Source organism: Temnothorax longispinosus, chromosome 4, assembly GCF_030848805.1.
Source record: "Temnothorax longispinosus isolate EJ_2023e chromosome 4, Tlon_JGU_v1, whole genome shotgun sequence".
In the NCBI taxonomy this organism is placed as follows: Eukaryota; Metazoa; Arthropoda; class Insecta; order Hymenoptera; family Formicidae; genus Temnothorax; species Temnothorax longispinosus.
Window position 1 is genome coordinate 8,464,813 of NC_092361.1, and position 22,127 is coordinate 8,486,939.

The 22,127-nt window shown below is 39.2% G+C and overlaps 1 protein-coding gene across 1 annotated transcript; it reads right to left on the reverse strand.

Annotated features, from left to right (window-relative positions):
* Positions 1-6,676: 6,676 nt before the first annotated feature.
* LOC139811516 (tudor domain-containing protein 5-like) lies at positions 6,677-21,904 on the reverse strand. Its single transcript, XM_071775786.1, has 8 exons — positions 21,808-21,904; positions 21,487-21,734; positions 20,603-20,802; positions 20,374-20,512; positions 20,034-20,255; positions 19,645-19,750; positions 17,910-18,046; positions 6,677-6,745 (listed from the first exon to the last, which is right to left on the reverse strand). Exons 1-8 carry the CDS (start codon positions 21,902-21,904, stop codon positions 6,677-6,679), a joined length of 1,218 nt encoding a protein of 405 aa, XP_071631887.1.
* Positions 21,905-22,127: the final 223 nt, after the last annotated feature.

Here is a 22,127-nt window from a genome sequence, read left to right on the forward strand (position 1 = left end):
TACATTTCCTGGAGAAAGTTGGAGTGATGGTAACCCCATTAAACCCCCTCATCCCGTCGGACTCGAACAACATGCAAGAGTCTTCGGGGGATGGTTGTAAGAGGGAGGTAGACACCACTAAGGTGCCGAAGCCGGCGCACGAGTCGATCAATGTGCGCCTCATCTGCGTCCTTTGGCACGGCCCATCTGTGCCTGTTCTTGAGCAGTCCCGAAAAGGACTTCGCCCACCACTGATAAGTGGGACCAACGAGGGGGAAGGCCTTTACACTTTCAATGTTTTCCACCGTCATCCTTCTTATTTCTTCCACCCCTATAATTTCGCCTATTTTTTCTATTTATTTACTAAAAGATAATCTATTAGTACAATATTACCTTCCCTTATGTATGTCCACTTTTTTTCTCTCATTTCCCGTCACATTCCCTTAAATAAATTATTATTATTTTTAGATAATTTAATTAATTAATGTAATTAAATCAAATCGATTTAATTCCGGAGAGTTCCAGGGTTTTAATGTTCCAACAATAGCTGTGTTTCAAGTCCGACAAAAAATCGGTGCGCAGTTAAATAAGTTGGAAAAATATATGTATAAATACACATACAAATTAATATTAGGCTGTCAAAAATCTAAGCTTGGACCGTATAGCATTTTATTCTAATTTGATTATATATAGTAACGGTCCTATTTCTCTTATTGTTATGATTATTTTTTATAATAATTTTATTTTATTGCCCATTATAAGCATATTGTATATATATTTTTTCAATTTTTCCTAATATGCATATTTTTTTGTTACAAAAAATGCAATATGTATAAATAAAATCTAATTAATATTTATTGATTTACGCAATCTAAATTTAAATCAATTTCGATCTGACAATACAAATTAAAATTAATAATGAAAGAGAAACCACAATAAAACCAAGTACATCTCTGAAACATTTTTGAGCAAGATTAATATTTCTTTTTTTAGCTTTTTATAACATTAAATAAGATATTTATAATACCGTAGGATTATTAAACAAATAAATTACTAATAAATTATTAATAGATGAAATCCATATTTTTAATGTAAAATACATAAGTTTAGATTAGATTATGACATAAGAACTTATACAGTTGAATCTTCTCCCATTTTTCCTGTTCCAACAACGTCTCTATCAACCTCCCGACATCCCACTTTCTTATCCTTTCCCAAACCCTTCCTGTTTTCCCTTCACTCCCGCTACATTCCAAAAGTCTATCTTTAGGCTTCCTTCCTGTTCCTTCCCCTCCTCCTTTCTCCTGCATTCCTTTCTTCCCCCTCACCCTCTTTTTTCTCTCTTTCACTCTTTTTTACTTTCCACATTCTACTCTCTCTGACTTCTTTCCCCCTACCCCTCAGCCTCACCACTCACTTTTCCTTCCTTCTCTACCTCTCTTCCCTCTTCTCTCCGCCCTCCCCTCCCATCGTTTCTCCTCCCTCCTCACTACCTTTCCATTTCATTTTTCCGTCTCCCTCTCTTCTACTCTTTCCCTTCTTCTCTGTTTTTCTTTATCCCCCTCCTTTTTTTTTGCTCCTCTCTCTCATTTCCTCTTCCATCTATCAGGACTTCTTTTTCCTCATTCCAACTCCACCACCTCCCCTTTATCCAAATCTTTCCGTACTTTACCCAATCTCTCCTCCTATTCCTTCTCTCCTTCTCAGCTTTCCTCTCTAGGCTCCATTGCATTTTTCTTTAATTCTTTCCTTCAAGGTCATGTCATTCTCTATTCTTTTCATCCTCCCTTTCAACACATTTTTCTTCTGCATTGCTTCTCTTTTTCTTACTCTATCTTTTAACCTCTAACTAAAACCATCTTCTCTTTCCCCGTTTTTCTTCCTATCTCTTTTATCTCTTTTATTCCTCCTTCCTTCCCCATCTCTAGCCATAGCTTCTCTACCGCTTTCTTTCGCCTTCCCTCCTCTACCTCCACCCCTTTCACTACTACATTGTTTCTCCTTCTGTGTCTCTCTTCTAACTCTCTCCACCTTTCTAGCTCTCTTACCTTTGCTTCCATTGCTTTATCTTTTTTTCCTATCTCCCACTTTCCTTCCTCTTTCACTTCTCCCTGCCCTTCCTTCCTCCCATCTCTCCATCACTTAACTAATATATTTAAATTTATATATTAGTTAACTTTTTTATATACACTACCGCTCATTAATTTCAATATATATTTGTTAATTTCTCTGTAAAGGATGAACATGATACATATGTTTTGTACAGAAATGAATACATTTGCTGTTATAAACACTTGCATGTATTGCATTTTTATATATTATTTATATAAAAATGCGATGCATGCAAGTGAAATGTTTATAACAGCAAGTGCATTCATTTCTGTGCAAAACACGTATCATGATGTTCATCCTTTATAGAGAAATAAACGAATCTGTTGTATATTGAAATTAATGAGCGGCAGTATATATAAAGAAATTAACTAATATATAAATTTAAATATATTTACAATATAATAAATATTTTTATAATATATTATACTTTTCTCTATATTGTTCCTTCTCTCTCCTTCTTTCTACTTTTTCTATCTCTATACTTTTTTCTCGTCTTAAAATACTTTTTACTTTTATATAAACAGCTTAAGGTATCGATACAATAAATAATACTATAAAAGCTACATTTGGATGGAACGGTAATAATTTACATATCCTACGTTGCAGCCGTCCGATGACCGCGACCCACCGAGCGCGACCAAGGGCATCGTGATCTCGCCGAGGACCGGGGCGGCGCTGACCGAAGCATATCACCTCGGCAGAGGGATATGGGCAACCAAGCCGGTGCCGGCGAAGCGGCCCATAGTCCAACTAGAACGCCAACGAGTCGGAACAACCGACAGACGGTCGCAAGGCGAGCAGCCCGGGACGAGCGGCCAGGAGGCCGCTTACCAGACGCGGAGGACGTCGGGAGCCGAAGAGACGCCCAACGCTACGTCTAGCGAGTAAGCGCAAAGCGCTTAGCGGCCCAGTGCGGTGTTCTAGGACGCAGCACGTTGTATATAGACAATAAGACCTGTAGTATTTAGATATAAGATATGTATTAAACCAATAAAACGCGATGACTCCGTCGATATCAAATTGAGACGCGAGCGTTGATTACTTAAACGTAAGTACCACAAATTAGGCTAAGTAGGAAACCCCGATTGGCGTAATTGATTTGGCTACAGCCAGGTAAGGGGAAGGGGTTGAGTGGCGATCCAACTAACTTATATCGGTTTGGTTTTTGTTTTTTCCTTTTGTTTGTTTCGTCACGATGATTAACCGCAGACGCGGATGCATAAGCATGAGGACGCATTGCGCGACAGCAAACAAAGGTTGAGTTTGCTGTCCGGTAAAATTTGTTCCGCGGAACGAGCGCGAGACTGCGGTAGCGCGTTGCGATGAGTTTCGAGCGCGATAATGCAAGGTGGGGCACCGACTGATGCATAAGCACCGCGTATTTCACTCAGCGCGTTGCGATGGGTTTCGAGCGCGATAGCGTGAACTTGCGAGCCAACCACGGGATCGGCTCAGCAGCATAGGAACGCGATGCATAAACGCCGCGTGTTTCACTCAGCGTGTTGCGATGAGTTCCGAGCGCGATGGCGCGAACTTGCGAACCAACCACGGGACCGGCTTAGCAGCTTAGGAGCGCGATGCATAAGCACCGCGTATTTCACTCAGCGCGTTGCGATGAGTTTCGAGCGCGATAGCGTGAACTTGCGAGCCAACCACGGGACCGGCTCAGCAGACTAGGAGCGCGACGCCGCGTATTCCTCTCAGCGCGTTGCGATGAGTTTCAAGCGCGGTAATGCGAAATAGCCAACGGATAACGCGATTGGCTCAGCAGCAGAGGAGCGCGATGCATGGATGCCGCGTGCTCCGCTCAGCGAGGTGTGAGGAGTTCCGAGCGCGGTAAAGCGAAAGCGCCAACCGATGGCGAAATCGACTCACCGACATAGTAGCATAACGCATGGATCCGACATGATCCATTCAGCGAATTTCGATGCGATCCGAGCGCGGTAAAGCGAAATAGCCGACCGTAGGCAGGATCAGATTATCGACGCATCAGCGCGAGGCGGAGTTGACGGGTAATGTATCCAGCGAGTTTCGATGCGATCCGAGCGCGGTAAAAGCAAAGTAGCCGACCACAGGCAAGAGCGGATTATCGACGTGGGAACGCGAGGCGGAATTGACGGGTACTGTATCCAGCGAGGTTTGATGTAATCCGAGCGGGGCAAGGCGAAATAGCCGACCGTAGGCAGAATCGGATTATCGAAGCGAGAGCGTAATACGAAAACGCCGCGTAATCGATCCATCAATTATCGATGGGTTCCGAGCGCGGCGCGGCAAAGGAGGCAACGCGAGGTGGAGGCGTAGCGTAACCGCGAGGACGAACCCGCGATAGAACTTAGCATAGGGAATCGTAGCGAGCGGAAACATGTAGAATCTTCTGGATCGTTCCAAGATTCGATTCGTCGAGCGTAAACATGTTTGCGCGAAAAGTGAAAGCGCGCGGAATGCGGAAGTATTTGCGCTACTGCATAGCGAGTGAATACAGATGTTGGCCAGATGTTCGGCCGTGAACAAAAGGTGTTTGCGCGCGAAACAATAAGACCATTCAGGCTATTGACACAGCTGCCGTTTGTAGGCACAGGTGTCCGGCGATAGCGACAAGTGGGGCGATCCCCACTCGATCGAGGTGGGCCAGCCGAGCCGGAGAATCGAGGAATTCGTCTCTCGGCTCTCGATGCGAACGGTTCTCGCATCGGAGCACTCGTCTCACTTAGAGAAATACTCGGCGTACAGTGTTGGCTTCCTGTAGTCAGGAGCATCGGCGTAAGATAGATAAAATCTCAACGCGTGCGTTAACAGCGAGCGAGAACGAGAACGATCCCGCTTAACGGGGCGTTATACCGCGAGTCCATGTAACGTAACTGAACAAAAGAGAAATAAATTATAACTTAACTCTTGTTGCGAAAACATACGTGTGACGACTATCATTCAATCTGAGACAACCTGCAAAGACTTACCTATCCCAATCGTAATCTCGCCTGTCGGCCGCCCGAAATCCTCCATCGACGAACACGCACAGAGGCTGAGGCCCAGCCAAGCGGTGCTGTCCAGCAGAAGCGAAGGAAGTCCCTTGAGCGGAGAGGTCCAACAGGTCCAGCGGGTCGATCCGGAGACAGATGGGAGCTGAAACAGAGTCGTAGAAAGGGGAATTAGCAAAGTCAGCGAAAGGTTGGTCATCCATCAGTATCTTTCTCGATAGGCCTAGGTTAAAATCGAGTGGCGACCGTGATAATTAATGATCTCGAGGGCGTGTGGTTAGTGTCGATCCTCCGTCCGGCTACACCCTCACCCAGCGCATTACAAAATGTATTAAAAATATTTAACTGGTGGTCGCGACACCAGAAAAAATTATGATTTTTTGAAATAAATTATATATGTATATATAAACGTTTTATTTCCTTTTCCCACATACTTTGTAGTATAATATAGATGTTTTAGCTGTTCAAGAGCTGTTTTTAGTTGTTTAAAAGAAGTTTGATAGCGGTTCAATAGCAGTTATACAGATCGCAGTTATACAGATCGCTGTTATACAGATAACTGTTTTAGTTGTTTGATAGCTGTTCAATAGCAGTTTTACAGATCGCTGTTATACAGATCGCTGTTATACAGATAGCTGTTTTAGTTGTTTGATAGCTGTTCAAGAGCTGTTTGATAGCTGTTTTTAGCTGTTTTTAGCTGTTCAAGAGCTGTTTTTAGCTGTTTTTAGTTGTTTGATGGCTGTTTTTAGCTGTTTTTAGCTGTTTCATAGCGGTTCAAGAGCTGTTTTAGTTGTTTGATAGCTGTTCAAGAGCTGTTTGATAGCTGTTTCATAGCGGTTCAATACCTGTTTGATAGCTGTTTGATCGCGGTTCAATAGCAGTTTTACAGATCAAATCACCGAAAGTCAATGGCGCGATATTGTTTTCGAGAACATACGTGTCTCGCGGTGACTTCATTGCACACGTGCAAAACTGCACATCGCAGATTTTTCGGAAGGCGCAATTGTATGGATGCTGAGATGAAATTAGATATGATAAACAAACGATGTGACAATAGTGAAATGTAGAAGGATGAATTTGAAGGTACGCTCAGTAGTCGAGGACTGGAAGTAAGAGTCGGTTGGCATGCTTGATAGTGTTCGGACGTGTTTGTCTTGTCGAAAAATTTCAAGTGTCGCGACTGTTTGTACTGTCTGCACTGTGTGATTTTAACAGTAGCACCGTGTATTGCGCCTTTTGAGGCATACAACGTTCTGTAAAAATGGATTTCGAAGAATTACAGTTTGAAGGACATGAAATGGAAGTTGAAGCAAACGTTGAAGAAATGGAAGTGAATGACGAGGAAGAAATGGAAGTTGATGATGAAGCATTATTGTCGGACGATTCGTGTTATGATAGTGAAATGGCTGATGAGGATATTCCGGACGAAATTTTCAGAGTGTTGAATCAAGCAGAAGTGAATATGTTACACCCTCTGACAAAGATGTGTTGCATATACTTTTATTTTACTCCAGGACATATGAAGTTTTGTGCGTCATGCATTGTCAGAATACACGGATTGTTCTCGATGTTATACGCTGTTCGCAGACATGACACATGTCCATATATCCTTATAGATGGTCTCTTTTGTTCATCTTGTGGAGACCCATTATATCTGATTTCACCGTGTAATCTGTGTCCTATGTGTGTTTTTGTATAAATTTTAACTGTGTAAATAGCCTGTGTAAATAGCCTGCAGTATTTTAGTGTATACATATTATTGTGTAAAATAAGAGACAATGGCCTGAATTCTGAAAGTGACTGACTCAAGAGTTAGGGTTTTCTGGTTCAAATCCTGCGGTGGTAAGCAAATTTTCTATGTATAATATAAATTTATTTAAACGCGATCGTGAGCGTGAACGCGAACGGGAGCGAGAGAGACTGCGCGAACGAGAAGACGCGCGCAACCGGGGGACGGGGGAGAGATAACGCGAGCGGGAGCGTGCCGTCACGCGGACTCCGCGGCGCGGCGAAACGCGAACGCGGGTCCCCTCGCCCCGCGGCGCCGGAAAACGCGGACCCCCTCACCCCGCGGCGCCGGAAAACGCCGACCCCCTCACCCCGCGGCGCCGGAAAACGCGGTTCCCCCCTCGCCCTTCCCGCGGCGCCCGAAACACGCGGTTCCTCCCTCCCCCTCTCCCCGCGGCGCCCGAAACATGCGGTCCCCCCCCCGCGGTTCCCCCTCGCCCCTCACCCCCCCTCATTGCCCCATGGCTTAGAACAAACGTAGCTTACCTACTGCAAAATTACAATTATGTCTAGACAAAATATTAATTCTGAATTTATTTTACGTTATGACATAAAAAATTTTCGGTAATTAAAATTATGTACATAATTGTAATTCCCGAATTTTACTTATGTACGCAATTTTAATACTTGAATTTCTATTATGTACGCACAATCGTGATTCTGGAATTACTTTTTTTCTTTTGGTAAGTAACGGGGTTCTTTAAAAAAGAATATTTTCTTGATAATAATCTTAAAATGTATCCATCACAAATTTTAGAAGAAGTCTTTATCATGTACTGGAAAAAAGAATTTATACTCCTTCAAAGAACATTATACAATTTTATCAAAGAAAAGTCAAATCGTGCTTTGTTATAATCCTCGCCGGTGTGTTGACCTACGACATGTCTCTTTTTGCAAGACCTTTCATATCATTGCTGTGCATGTGTCGTGTCGATAAGATCGTCAAGTCTTCTCGCAGAGAGTATTCATTATGTATACATGGCTCTGTATTCCACGTTTTTCAGACCGAATGATGAGTTTCCTAAAGGATTTTTTTAATATCTCGACATTAATTGAACAAATTTACGGATATGGCTCAATTGGTCTATGTTTCTGATATTTGGAATCAGTAAACTCACCATACGGTACGGAGAACGTGTAACTTAATTTCTGTAACTACCGCTGAAGATGGCTCAAAACTGAGCCGAAACGTACGGATCGATGTAATGTATCAAAACGACGAATAAATCACTTATTTCTGATATTACGCACTGTGATCTGCGTCTGACCCTCATAGCCTTCTCCTATTTTAATCTCGAGGGTCCTCATATTACTTTATTTATTATTTTGACTTTTCTTTGATAAAATTTTATTATGTTTTTTGAAGGAGTATAAATTCTTCTTTCGAGTACATAGTACATGATAAAGATTCTTTCTAAAATTTGTACATTTTAAGACTATTATCAAGAAAATATTCTTTCTTAAAGACAACCGTTACTTACTAAAAAAAAAAAAGTAAATTGAGTAATCGCTTTTTTAAGCAGCACAATTGATATTTTCCTGTATGCATGCACACACGTATGTACATACGCACGTACAAAAAAATGTTCTATGTTGTTAGAAAATTTTATTTCTATTTAAAAAAAGAAGAGAAACTATCATCGCTTAGGACAGGGGCCCGGCGTTACGCGCCGCTCGTGCGTAATCATCGCCGCTTGTAGTAAACAACTGCCCGCGCGCCGACCGCGGGGCGGCCGCATCTCGCCGCGCGCTTGGATTTGGCGGAGGGCGGGCTAATACGGCGATTTTTAATCATTAATAACTCGTCAACTATTGCGAAAATTGCAAAATGGTACATGACTTTTCGACTCAGTTTGGCTCGCTCTATCTAAATATGAGAAAAGTACCAAGAATTCAGGGGCACCCTGTATATATTGCGTGTCGATACGTGTCAATTGTGTCGCACCACTCACACCTCACACCGCTCGCACCACCGTGAAAGTTGGATACAAAAAGAAATTTCAAATAACACTTGAAAAATTGCGAAATAAAATTTTTACGTTCGGCATAATGTCGCGCGTGTCACAGCATGTTCGCGATGTGTTGCGGTGTGCCGTCTACGGCTTTTGTCTCTTGGCGGAAAAGTTTGTACCGGCACAGCAGCATTACTAGCAGCCGTGCTACTGTATTCTGCAACTATATTGTCCATCGTTTTACGTTTGACGATAAAGAACAATGTTATTTAAATTGGTCACGCAAGCTTGGGGAACTTGGGAGAGTTTTGGTTCACCGGTATTGATTACACTTATAAATTAAGACAAATATTAACCTTTCAAAAACTACTTTTTCGAGTTCTTCAACAATCTGTACTCCATACTTTTGATAGCCTCCGTAAGTGTTTCCGTGTGCGTGAAAAAAACTTTTTCCAACGACGAATCGTTCTCCTTACGTCGCGCACAATGTACTCTCAATTGTTGCGCCAACGACAGGCTGTTGCGTGGACATTGCCGATTCTCAAAACCATAAATAGATTTTCATCATAAAGCAGACATGCCGCGCATCTTCGTTCGTTGATATTTGCCTATTTACCAAGAAATACAATTTAGTCTAGTTTCCTGTACACCTCCTCTATCCTTTTCCAATTACAACTACAAAATAAATTACAATTTTCTGTTAATTGAGTGTACCTAATGAAATAATTAACATTCAGATATATCTGTATTTCATGTTGTGCGGCGCGTACTGCGCTTTATCCGATTCCGATTTTGTTGTGTGTTGTATGTTTACCCTGTTAGGCAGCGATTTTTATAAGACCGCGAGATGTCGAGGTGTCCTGTACCCAAACATACGTTGTATGTGTTTCATTCCCGTGTCGCTGGTCTCTTCCAGGCCGCACAGCCACAGCACTTTGTTTTTTTTATATTTTTCCCGTTTCGTCAAACACTCCTGTTCCGTCGCACTCAGCGACGCGTTAAAGACACACGATGAATAAATCTTTTTTTTTTCTTTTGTAAATCGAATCGCAACGTGTTGTTTATAACGTCGACGACAACGATGACGATGACGACCTCCATCTCTTTTTTTAGACATTTTTTCACCTCCCCCTTCCCCTCCTTCCTTCCACGATTAGGGGCTTGCGCGGAGAAACTGGGCTATCAAATTCGGCTGGAGAGTAATTGAAATTGATCACGCAAGTTTGGAAAGCTTGGGAGAGTTTTAGTTCATCGAGTATGTCGTTTGTCAATCTTAGCCAGGGCATCAGCTTTGTTTTTTGTGTAAATACCATTTCCTTTTTGTATATTCCATACTGCTATTTTTGTAATACAAAACATGTTGACCATGAGGGCAATATTGTATTACATCTCTCACAAAATTTTTCCGACATTTGATTTGTAACGAGAAATTGTTTGTGTTTTTTGATCCAGGCCATGTCCGTGTGCACGAGGTCGTAAAATCGGCTACACGTCTCATTGAGCAGCAACAAATCATATTCATAGTAACACATCGTTAACGACCTTCATCTCCCCTTTGAGACATTTTTGCACCTCTCTATCCCCCCTACTCCCTTCACGAGTGAGGACTTGCGCGAAGAAACTGGACCATTTATTTTGCAGGATGAGAGTAATTAAATTTTAATATGGTCACGCAAGCTTGGGGAGCTTGGGAGTTTTACGGTTCACTTTTCGCGTGCAACACTTTTCGAGCGCGAAAAGATTGGCGCGTCGCGGCGTGCGGCATTGTCTCGTCGTGCCTCTCTTCGTTTCGTTGCCAAACATTGCTGAGGTATTTCTTTATGATGTCTCGTACCGCGTTCACCCCGGCCATGTCTTTTGCCGCGTTTTGCCGCACGTTTGAACGAGCGTTATAGGTATAACGTTGCGTAACCTTGGTCACGCAAACTTGGGGAGCTTGGGAGAATTTTGGTCCACTTTTCGTGTGCAAAATACTGTACGTATTTCATATATTTTCTGTGTTTCTCTATCTCTCTCTCTTTTGTGACGTGTATTAACTGGCTCCCATGCCCCGTGCCTTCCATTTGAAGAGACAACGCGGGCTGCATATCGTCTGGCGCGATTTTTCGACTAGCCTCGAGATTATTCGCCAAGCCCGGAAGCGTTCGCTTTATATCACTTCACGTTTGAACAAGCGCTACGTAAATTTGAAACTGGTCAGTCAAGTTTGGGGAGCTTGGAAGAGTTTTACGGTTCATTTTTTGTGCATAACTGTGCACAGTTGTACTTAAATATTTTCCCTCTTGCTTTTGTCATTGCAGCACGGTTTCCACCGTACTCACGCATCTTTTCGGTACGTACAATATTTGCGTTGTCTGGTAACGATATTTTATACGGTGTGCGAAAATGACGAGGATTTTTGCTGGTTAAACACACGAGTTTCGTCCGTCGCGTACCGCGCGCCGGTCTCCCTTTGTCGTTGAGCCTTTTCGCTTGTTGAGTTCCCGGTCTGCAAACAATTCCACTAGTCAATTTTTATAAGGTCGCGAGATGTCGAGGCGTCCCTTTACCCAAACATACGCTTTATGTGCTTCATTCCCGTGTCCGTGCTCCGCTTTATAAAATACACATAGACACGTGTGCGATAAACTTTTTAATGTGACAGAAAAACAAGATTATAAAAACTTGAATTTTATTGTAGATATATGCAAAAGCTATAACTTGTAAAAAAATCATGAAAAAATTTTACAAAATTTTACTTTTGATCAATATATTTCTTTAAATTTGTTCCACGCCATCCAAATCTGAAATAATGTTTCTCATTTCAATATGAAAAACATAATAATAAATATATTTTATTCGTAAACTAGATAAAAAATTTCAAAAACAAAATTTTGCAACCATCACATTTTAAATTTTGATTTTGTTTTAAAACTGTAAATTTGAGATGCAATTTTTCATAGATATGTAATGTAATTAGATCTATTGTAATATTACCAAGTACAGAAAAACAGGATAAAAACTCTCAATACCTGACGGTTCGCTACCAATGCGAAGAATTCTTTAGAACATTGTTCATCTTGGCAAGTTATTTAAATGAAATATGACTGTCTGGGCGAAACGCGCTCCATTGAAATACTCCGATGCGTGCCGGAGATAATAAGCGCTATGATTAAACTCCTGACGTGGAAAGATACATTAGAGGGTGGCATTAGGAACTGTGATACAAGACATTTAATTATAGAAACATCATGGAAACGTTCCGTCATCAAAAGTATTATGTACAATATTATCGTTGAATTTCAATCTTTTCAGTTTTACTACGTGTTACATTTTACACGTATTTAAAACAAAATGTACATATATTACATGTTGCAAGAATTTAATCAAATTATATGTTATTAGAATGTGTACTGTGCCATGCGTTATTTATCACATCTTAGGTTTTTTTTTTAATTTTTTTGCCACAGATTTACGTGCAATAAATTTTTATTTACTGAATTTTTACTTCTTGAAAATTTTGGATTCTTACTGGTGAGATGCTCTGTACCTCATTATCGATCGCATAGGTTAAAATTTGCGCAATGTATTGAACAAATTATGCAAGCTTCGTTAATGTAGTTGTTCACGTGGTATTGCTGTGATATTTTTTCGTGCGGAAAGGCCCATCTGTGGACGTTGCTCGCATGGTATACTTTGATGCCTTTAATCTGCAGATTTAAATGTTCCATGGCCACTCAGGCTTTCACAAGCTCTCACCTACACGTCCTTCTTGTAGTTGTCCGACTTGATCGGCGTTTCGAGAAATTCAAGCAGGCAACATACACGTTTATCGTCTTCTTCTTCTTCTTCTTCTTTTTCTTCTTAATATTAGCATATGCCTCTTTTTCATAGACATTATAGTCAAAGTGTATATATATGTGCGTATGTATACGTGTATGTATAGGTATATATATATATATATATATATATATATATATTGTCACGACTCTTTGCACTCCCGGACCGCTCCGGGACGTGTGCCGGATCAAAAGGACTTAGGAGAGCGGGATGGTTGGCCTCTCCAGTGATTTCCTCGCACCTCCGATACCCCACGAAATGTTCCGAATGTTGGGCGCCAGACGCGTACATTCGCGTCCACGAAATCGCGAAAACCTAAACGAGACGCAAAACGAAGTGTGGAGGTGCGTGGAATCGGCTAGCTTGACCTAATCACGGGCGGGGTTAATGAAGGGCAGCGCGATATTCGGCGGGGTGACACGTTAATTTCATACTCAGTCAGATAACAAAGAAAATAACATTTATTGAGTACTGGTTGTCGAGAAAATAACAACGTTTATCCATCCGGCTTCGATCAAACACAAGATAAATTCAATAAATAAATCAAGAATAGCCGGTGGCGGGGTGTCTGGATTCATCTAACAGAAATAATATAAATGCGGACGCGAGACACCCACGGAGTATTAATTGAGTCTCTAATAAACACGCTGAAGGCGCTATTCTCAAACAATTAATAATTCGAGTCGAAAGTTATAATACGCAAGAATACTACACTTAATATCACTAATGAGAGTGAGGTTCAACGCAAAATGTCGCGAAATAATGGTACGTCACGCTTGGATTGCGTGAAAACCACGTCCGGAACCGTACAAAAACTCTGTCGCAATGATATCTTAACCTAACGCGAGTGACTCTGCTCGGGCGCAACGGGGAGGCGCCGAGTCATTTAACCAAGCAAGTCGCGATATCGCTAGTAACCACGGAACGCCATGAAGAACTACGCAAGTAACATCTAAACGCACGAAACGTGTGAACGCCGGTAATTTCTTAACGCGAGTACAAGTCTAACATAATTAATCAATCAGCGGGAACGACATTCGACCGCCATTAACAATGCCATCGACATCCCAACGCAAACACAATTATCAACCCGCAATAACGAGATCCGAACACAAATCGATACGCTAACACCGACGCTCGAACACAAGAATTTCCCGACGCGAAGAAACGATAACGCAATTTACGAAGTACCGGCCCGTAGGCGGCCGTACACCAAGGTCGCGAGGACAACGCAATATACTCGCGATATCGAACTCCTTAACGCCTATCGCGACCTCCAGGGATTCGCCATAACGCTTGTACCACGGTTCCGCGGCCACGATACCATCCCGAGGCCCTTCGTTCTCGTTATCGATCGCGAAATTACACTCGATCTTAACATGCGTTATCCCGAGCGAGAGCGTGCACCGGAGGGCGGTGTCGTGGCTTTACATATCGCGATTTACGGGCAACCTCACCGGGGATACGCCTCCTCCTGGGCTCCTCGCCGTCACCTTCCACCAACGATCCTTGATCCGCCAGATAACGATCGAAATACCCGACTCGGGGTGGCTATCGCTTATCTTAGAAAACGTATCTCGCCAACGGACGACCATAGAGAGAAACGCTAAACCCGCTCGATTGCGGAATCGATACGGTACCCCTTCCTGAGGGGCGCGCGAGCCAATCGGGCGCGAGCTTGCAAGCCCGCGGTGTCCCGGCGCAGTGCTGTCGATACAAGATCCTTCGGGGGCGGGCAACGGTCCCTCGGCGGCGTGCGACTCCTCAAATTTTTGTCCTTAGCGGCGGACGGAACTTCGCTCGTGCCGGTGTGCCTCCGGTTTGACCCTGGGGCGGTGGCCAGCCACCCCGTGGGTCGGTGTTTTGTGGAGATCATTTGCTGGAGCCGGGTGTTTACCCAAGCGCTTGGGGCCCCGCTATCGGCGGCCTCGTCCGTCGCTGCCGCACGTGCCGTCCGCCTGCCGCGTTGCTCTCGCCAGCCCGCGATCTCTGCTGCTTTCGTGTTTGCCACCCCTCCTTGGTTATCGATCGTCCTTGATTTCCTTCGCCAAGTACTCCCTCGAAGGTTTGCCGTGGTGTGGGTGAGGTGCCGCGCGTATTACATTGCATAAAAACAAAAGAAGGTAATCAGAATGCGGAAACGCGATTAAATACGACCCCTGGAGATCTCGTCGTTGCCTCCCTGGTCCGTCCCTGGGCGCGAAATTCCGCGCCTTGTGACGGCGGCGGGGCGCCGCGACGGTGCGGCGAGCCGCAACGTCACAATATATATATATATATATATATATATATATATGGGACACCCCGCGTCACTTTTACCTTTCCCCCTCCTCTGTCCAACATTGATATGGACGGATTTTAATGACTAATGATGGAAAATGTTCGTCTTGAAAAGAGCTTTCGAAAAGCATATAGCATATATGCGCAATTCAATATGGCGTCATAGTTATGGTTGCTTAAAAGGATAAATTCAAAATTTCAGATTCATCATGACGCCATATTAAATTGCGCATATATGCCACACGCCTTTTGAACATGACTGCTTTTTTGATCGACGAATTCTCTCCATTGTTTTTGTACTATTTTGACTGTAGTTATAAAAAACAACATAAATACTTGATGCATAATTACATTTCAAATATTGAACATAACTGACATATTTTAGAAAATTTTTGACCAAGTTACCATAAAACTTTGTGCAACAACATACCTCCATCAATAACATACACAACATCTTGAGTAGTTTTTAAAGACATGTTAGATTCTTCAAAAATATCATTAAAAAAACTTTTAATATTTTTCCTCAGACCTTGTTCATTAAACAACGATAAAGGGTAGGTCGCCAACTCATATTTAAAAAATTCCTCAAGTTCGTCGTCCGATTTCTTTATAGTATAGATGTTCATTGAAAAAGTAATAGAGGATCAACTGAAACTAGTTCATTATTAATTTTAATTTTACTATTTACAGCAAAGAGTGATAGACATTTGTCACTGTTTTTCAATTTTATTTCTTTAAAATTAAATCCATCAATTTTTTTCACATTGCTTCAACGCTAATTTCGAATGTTTTGTGACAATTTATAGTCTCATTTGCAGTAACGCCAGAAGCAATTGACATTAAAACATTATTTTTACTAAAAGGATTATGCATTTCAAGCCATTTTACTAATTTAAAAACATCTTCATCTCGTTTAATTCTAGCATCGGTAGCATCGAGATGTTGTTAGCTTTTGTGTTAAATGATACGTTACAAAAATTCTCGATCTTTTCTAAAATGTCTTCTGTACAGATTCCTCCACTTATCCATTTATAAACAATGCTATCCGTTGCTCCGCGTTTGATTGGTCCGCCTTCTACACTTATAAATTTCATTATGGTTTTGTTTGATTATTTGATCAAAATGAACTGTAGAAAAAATGTATCAGTTTGTCTAACTGTGACGTAGCCATTTTAAATAAATTTTCCATATTCTTCTAAATCCATAGTTTCTTTTAATCCTTTCATATTATGAGATATAATTGTGTTGATTTGACATATGGAAAATGACCAGTTGCATGAAAAAAAGGAATCATTACTTCAATTGTATTTAAATGTGAATTCCAGTCTCCCATTCTGTTAGCAACGATAAATTGTTTAAAAATCGAAATCATTTTTAAACAGTTTATCCATAATTTTGCAGTGCTGCTTTGTTTTTCAATTTGTGACAATTTTTCTTCGAAAATAGATATCATTTTTTTAAATAAATCATTTTTTGTTATTTTTTCAATGTTGATGTTTTTAGAATTTAATTCGCGCAGTGTTAATAACAATAATTCATCTTGATTACAAAATCTTGAAAATTTTTCATCGTTTGCTTCAAGTTCTGCAAAAATTATTAGTCAAAGCCAATTGTAATAAGGTGTGAGCTCGCGCACCGCTCGAGCACAAGCGTGTCCTGTTAAAATGTGATTTACAATTTTTTTCGCATAAATTGTAGTAAGTGCTTCTTTTATTCCACTGCTTCCCATTATATAACTTACACAGCTAAGAAAAGACATTAATAAATGAAAACCTCATCCTAATCTAGCGACAATATGCATATTCTCGTCTAAATTTGATGCTTTGGTAATATCACGTGCTTTAAGATATAATATGGCTGATCAAACGTTATCATACAGGTATTCATTCCACACTTTTTAGCTTCTTTTGACGATATAAGTAAAGTTGTATATATTGTATTGTAGTTACTATGGGCGCGCCATTAATGAAAAGTAAAAATATTATCTTCGATTTTTCAAATGCTTCATCGTCAGTCAAACTTTGCATAAAGTCATTCTAGCCCAAAAAATTTTTTACTTTATATTTTTTAAGCATTCACAATTCATTTAATTGAATTACAACATTTGATTTATATCAAACAGTTTCGTTTGATAATTTCACAATTATTTTCTGTAATCCAGCGCCATTGAGCTTTTCATAAATCTGAATGGGATTATTTACTTGTCGTTCGATTTGCTCTTCAGATGGAATACTTTTTAAACGCGTAATTGGTCGTCTAGATAATAAACCGCCAGTTGGAGTTACAATTTTAATCCGGTCCATATAATGAAAAGTATTTTTTTCATCAACAGTGTTAATATTAAAATCACAATTATCACCAGACAATTGAATAAAAGTGCCAGGCGCTATTTCCATATATAGGATTATCGAAAGTCTCTAAAATTTCATAAAATTTTACTTCATAATAAGATGAGCAAAATCCAAGACTATTACATATATTTATAATTTTTCTTGAACCAAATTTTCCGTGTAGAGTAATTGCAAGACCCAGTTGCAGAGAAGACAAAAATGACTTTGGACGTACAGCTGCAATATTATATAGCTGGCGAGTTTTTGTACAGTACTTATATCTCCATCACTCTTCTGCTAATAATTTTTATAGCTAATATTCTTTTACTATCTAATTATTTTTAATGTACAATCAACACTGTGTAATCTTTATTAAAAGATCATTATGAGTTAAACAGTTGAAGGGATGCATACATTCAACAAACTCGTAAAACTTAATATTATCAATGTATTAATGTCTGGTTTATTATTTTACTAACACATTTTAGCACTTTATTATTACACAATGGAATATATAAGTATGTACAAGATATCAAATAATTAAGAATAGAAAAAGCAATGCGCCGCGGACGTGAGAAAGCAATGTACGTAAGACAAGAAAAAAAAAATAAACCTGTTGTGAAAATTAAACAGATTGTGAATTAATTGAATATAGGGAAAAAAATCAAAGGTACCCCGAATGTCTCTTCTGTCGATGTTGCTTTGCAGCAGTTGTCGGACATCAGGTTCTCCTTTGCGAAGCAATATGTTGGTACGTGGTTTACATTGTTTTGTACATACCTCATTATGCTCGCCATGTCGACGGTATCAGCTTGAGTGACAAAAGCAAAAGAGAAAAAATTAGACAAAGTGACACGTCTGATAAAATCGTAGTAAAATTTTTGATTTTAGAAAATAAAAGTGAATGTATGGATATCAATCAATCTGAACATCTGAAGAAGTTCGAGATATAACAACCGATAAAGTTAGGCAACTATAAGTGATAATTCCGGAAAAATTATCACTTTATGAGATTATATTGTTTGTTATATTGACTAGTATAATAATTCAACACACGCATCCTTTGTACAGATTCCAAATTCTTTATTACAATGTAATAGAATGATAGCCACGACGATATCATACAAAAATCAAATTTTTCCTAAAATTAAACTAAACTGATATCCTAATATATATTACATAATCGCAATATATATATATATATACATTAATACTTTAATAATGTTTAATGGAAATGAGAAATTATATTAGAAATAATACACGTAAATATTCTGATAACATGTGTAGTATTGATACGTGTATAATTATTGATATCATTTAAATCACGTTATAAGTATAATCACACATACATATATATATTCTAATTAATATATTTATAGTTTAATACTTTCTACGCATTTTTTAAGAAAAAAAAAAGATAATAAGAAAACTGATCGTATGATTTATGCGCGTATGATATTCGATCTCGTGGTGTGAATTTTTTTCAAATTTATCTGTAACGTTAGAAGAAGCAAGAAACGCTGTTTCTATGGACGAAAAAGTTAATTATTGTGGAATCATTATGTGATTCATATAATGTTAACTTTTTAGGCAACTCCTTGGACATTGACTTCTTAACCAAGTTGTGTATCTTGATGCGATTATTTATATCCATACAGTTGGATGCCTTAGATTGTTCGTCGTTTGATGATATAATGGTGGTATCGTTGGATGTATTGGCATTGTAATACGACGATCGACGTTGCTCGCTGCTAGAAGATTCACTTGAGACAACGAACGTGAAATTTGTCCACTTGCGAAAATCTTTCGTATCATTATTTTCATCATCGGAATCTCTAATACTGAAGTCCATATAATCGGAAGAGTTATATATTTCACCATTATTTTGCAATTTTACTTTCCTACTTGAATCGATTTGTCTTGCATTATCTTCATTTGTGTTTGTGCCGGACGTGAAAGTGCTCGATTCAGAATTGAATTTCCGATTATGACTCAACGTTTTCAATTTTTCCAACAATGGAACTTTCGTAGGTGTCCTCGACTGTCCAGTTTGCGGATAATTTCTCGACTGCGATCTGGTATCCAAAGCCTCAGTATCCGGAGACTTAGCATCTAGAGACTTGGCAGATGAAGCGTTGTTATGCAAAAATTTAGTCGCCAGCGATTTACTGCATATCTTTTGCAGGAACACTCTTTTGCTATTTGGGACGTTACGCAAGAACTTGGTCGTATTTTCAATATCTTCTCTTTTTACCGTGGATAATTTATGCATTCTCTCCGCACGCGAAATCAAATTATTTTTACATTGCAATTTATTTACATTGTTTGCGCTTCCCGCATTAAATTTGTTAATAGACTTGGAAGATTTGATATTATCGGCGGTCATATAATATACCACGTCTGACATACACGCCGTTTTACCCACTTGCGCTAGTCTTTCATTCACTAACCAATCGTTTATATGTACATCCTCCTCTTCGATTGTATCGGTCAAAATGACCATCATGGAGTTGTGCTGTGAAGAAAACAATTAGATAAATAATTTTATAGCATTTTTGCATGTTTATAATATTAAGTTGCACAATGTTAAACTAAAAATATTAGATTCAAGTAATTTTCTATTGTTTTTTTATTATTAAAAATTAAAATAAAAAAATAAAGATATAAAATAGAAATAATTGTAAAAATATTACAAACAAAAACAAAGATATTAATAAAATTATAAAATATGTAATTCAGATTTAGCAATTGAAACATTTTGATGTTTTAACTTTTAGAAATAGAAAAAATAATCTTACCTCAGGATCAATAGTAAATATGGTTGCAGCTAGAAGAATATCCTTAACCTTTTCGTTGAATTTTTCAGCTACGCTCCTTTTCCAACGATCACCAATACTTGGTTTAATCTTAAATAAGCCGCAAGGTATTGCTTGAGCCGGTAAAAAGGCAAACTGTTTATGCAAATAATATATATCCTCGGATGTATATGTCTCCATAGTACCGTAATCATAAAAGAATACCTGTTTTAAAAAATAATTATTGCATATTAAAATATACGTTCTAAAAATTATCAACATTATTTGTCGGAAACTTAATTATTTATTGCTTCAGTGCAATTTATACTACACTTATACTAACCGTTACTGTAAAATCTGATTGTACACTCCTAATAATCGCTCGATGCCACCTATAGCCGTAAATGCACGCACAATTTAGGTCCTTTTTTAAGGCAAGTTTGGCAATGATATATTTATTTTTGTTACACCCGTAAAAGTCCCTAAAAGCAATATAATTTCAATAAATCATATTTTACTGTCAACATTAATAAAAAAATTTATAAAAATTAGCTAATTGCACATGTACTTACGATAGTTTATCCATCATTTGTTCAAAATCTTTTTTATTTTCTCGAAGATGTATCCAAAAAAAGCTTGGATGAAACACTTCTACAACGTATACCCCCAAGTATTTTCTGCTGCGTTTCAATTCAACCACCGATATTTTGTCAACTTTATCGTCTGACGTCATCACGTCATTAGGAGCAAAGTTTCTGGTACGGACAGGAGACTGTAAACATACATAAATTATTATAATAATTGATTTATCACATTGTATTATAAATATCAAATACCCTTCCGGCATTAAAATAGTCAACGAGAAATAATTAATTATTTAATTTAATTAACATTATATATAAACATATGTAAAAAAAAATATTATGAATGTATTATTATATGATTTTAAGAATTATATAAAAAAAGACATTTTGAAATAATACTATACATGTATTTTTACATGTTAAAAAAATTGCTACTCATTTGTCCTCGTACTTGAGTATATATCATTAAGATTTCTATTATTTAGAATAAAAATTAGGCACCATAAGTTAACGCTGAGCTTGTACTTTCTATTAGTTTTTTAACAATAATATTCAAGAAAATACCACAACAGTTTTAGAGCCGTATTACGTACATCGCTCAGTTAACAAGTTACAATATGATCCATAAAAATATATACTTTGCTGGCAATGTCTGAATAAAAAAATTTCATTAAACAAATACTATTTCATAAATTGTTACGTACATTTGCTGGGCGTGATACCGTCGCTACGTCGTTTGGCAAAGTTTGCGCTCGATTACGATACTCTGAAATTACTGGCCTCTTATCCGTGCTATACAGCATAAAATCACTCATCTCGTCGACACGCGTCATGTAAAAAATATGCGGTAGACAAGATGTGAATTCACGCACACTGTCAAAGCCAAACTGCCTGTAATTCAGGTGCACCTGATATTCACGTAGATAGAGGCGAGGCAGATCGGCACACCAAATGCCATCCGGATGTTTCTGCATCAGCAGTTTAAGTAATAATGTTTCGGCATCGGGTATCAAATTATATGTATCCATTCCGTTCTCCATTCCAGTCCTCCATTCCACGTTACCGTTGCCTGTCATTCGGGCAAAGAAGGCTTCTTCGTCACTTGGTTCCTCATTCGTTTCTGCACATTTATGACAATTATGACCGACAGAATCAGCTGGTAGAAAATTATTATCATTACTAAAATACTATACCATTCTTGTTCGTCTCTTGTCCGACAGCATATACAATTGGGGTCGGTGGCGATTCCAAGTCGCTCAGTGATTTGCTCGGCAATTGTGATTCTTCCATCGGACACTGTTGCTGGGCCACGTTCGGCGAATCGTTACTCAAGATCGGAAAAATTATGTTGCCATCCAGACGCAATATGATGTGCGAACAATACGTACGTGCCCCTGTAATTGCTGAGCTGAAATATCGACGAATAGCACTGACCGTTGTACACGACCGTTACAGCGTCCTGTAAATTCACACCGTTTAAATGATCTTCGATATGTGTTGCACAAGATAACAC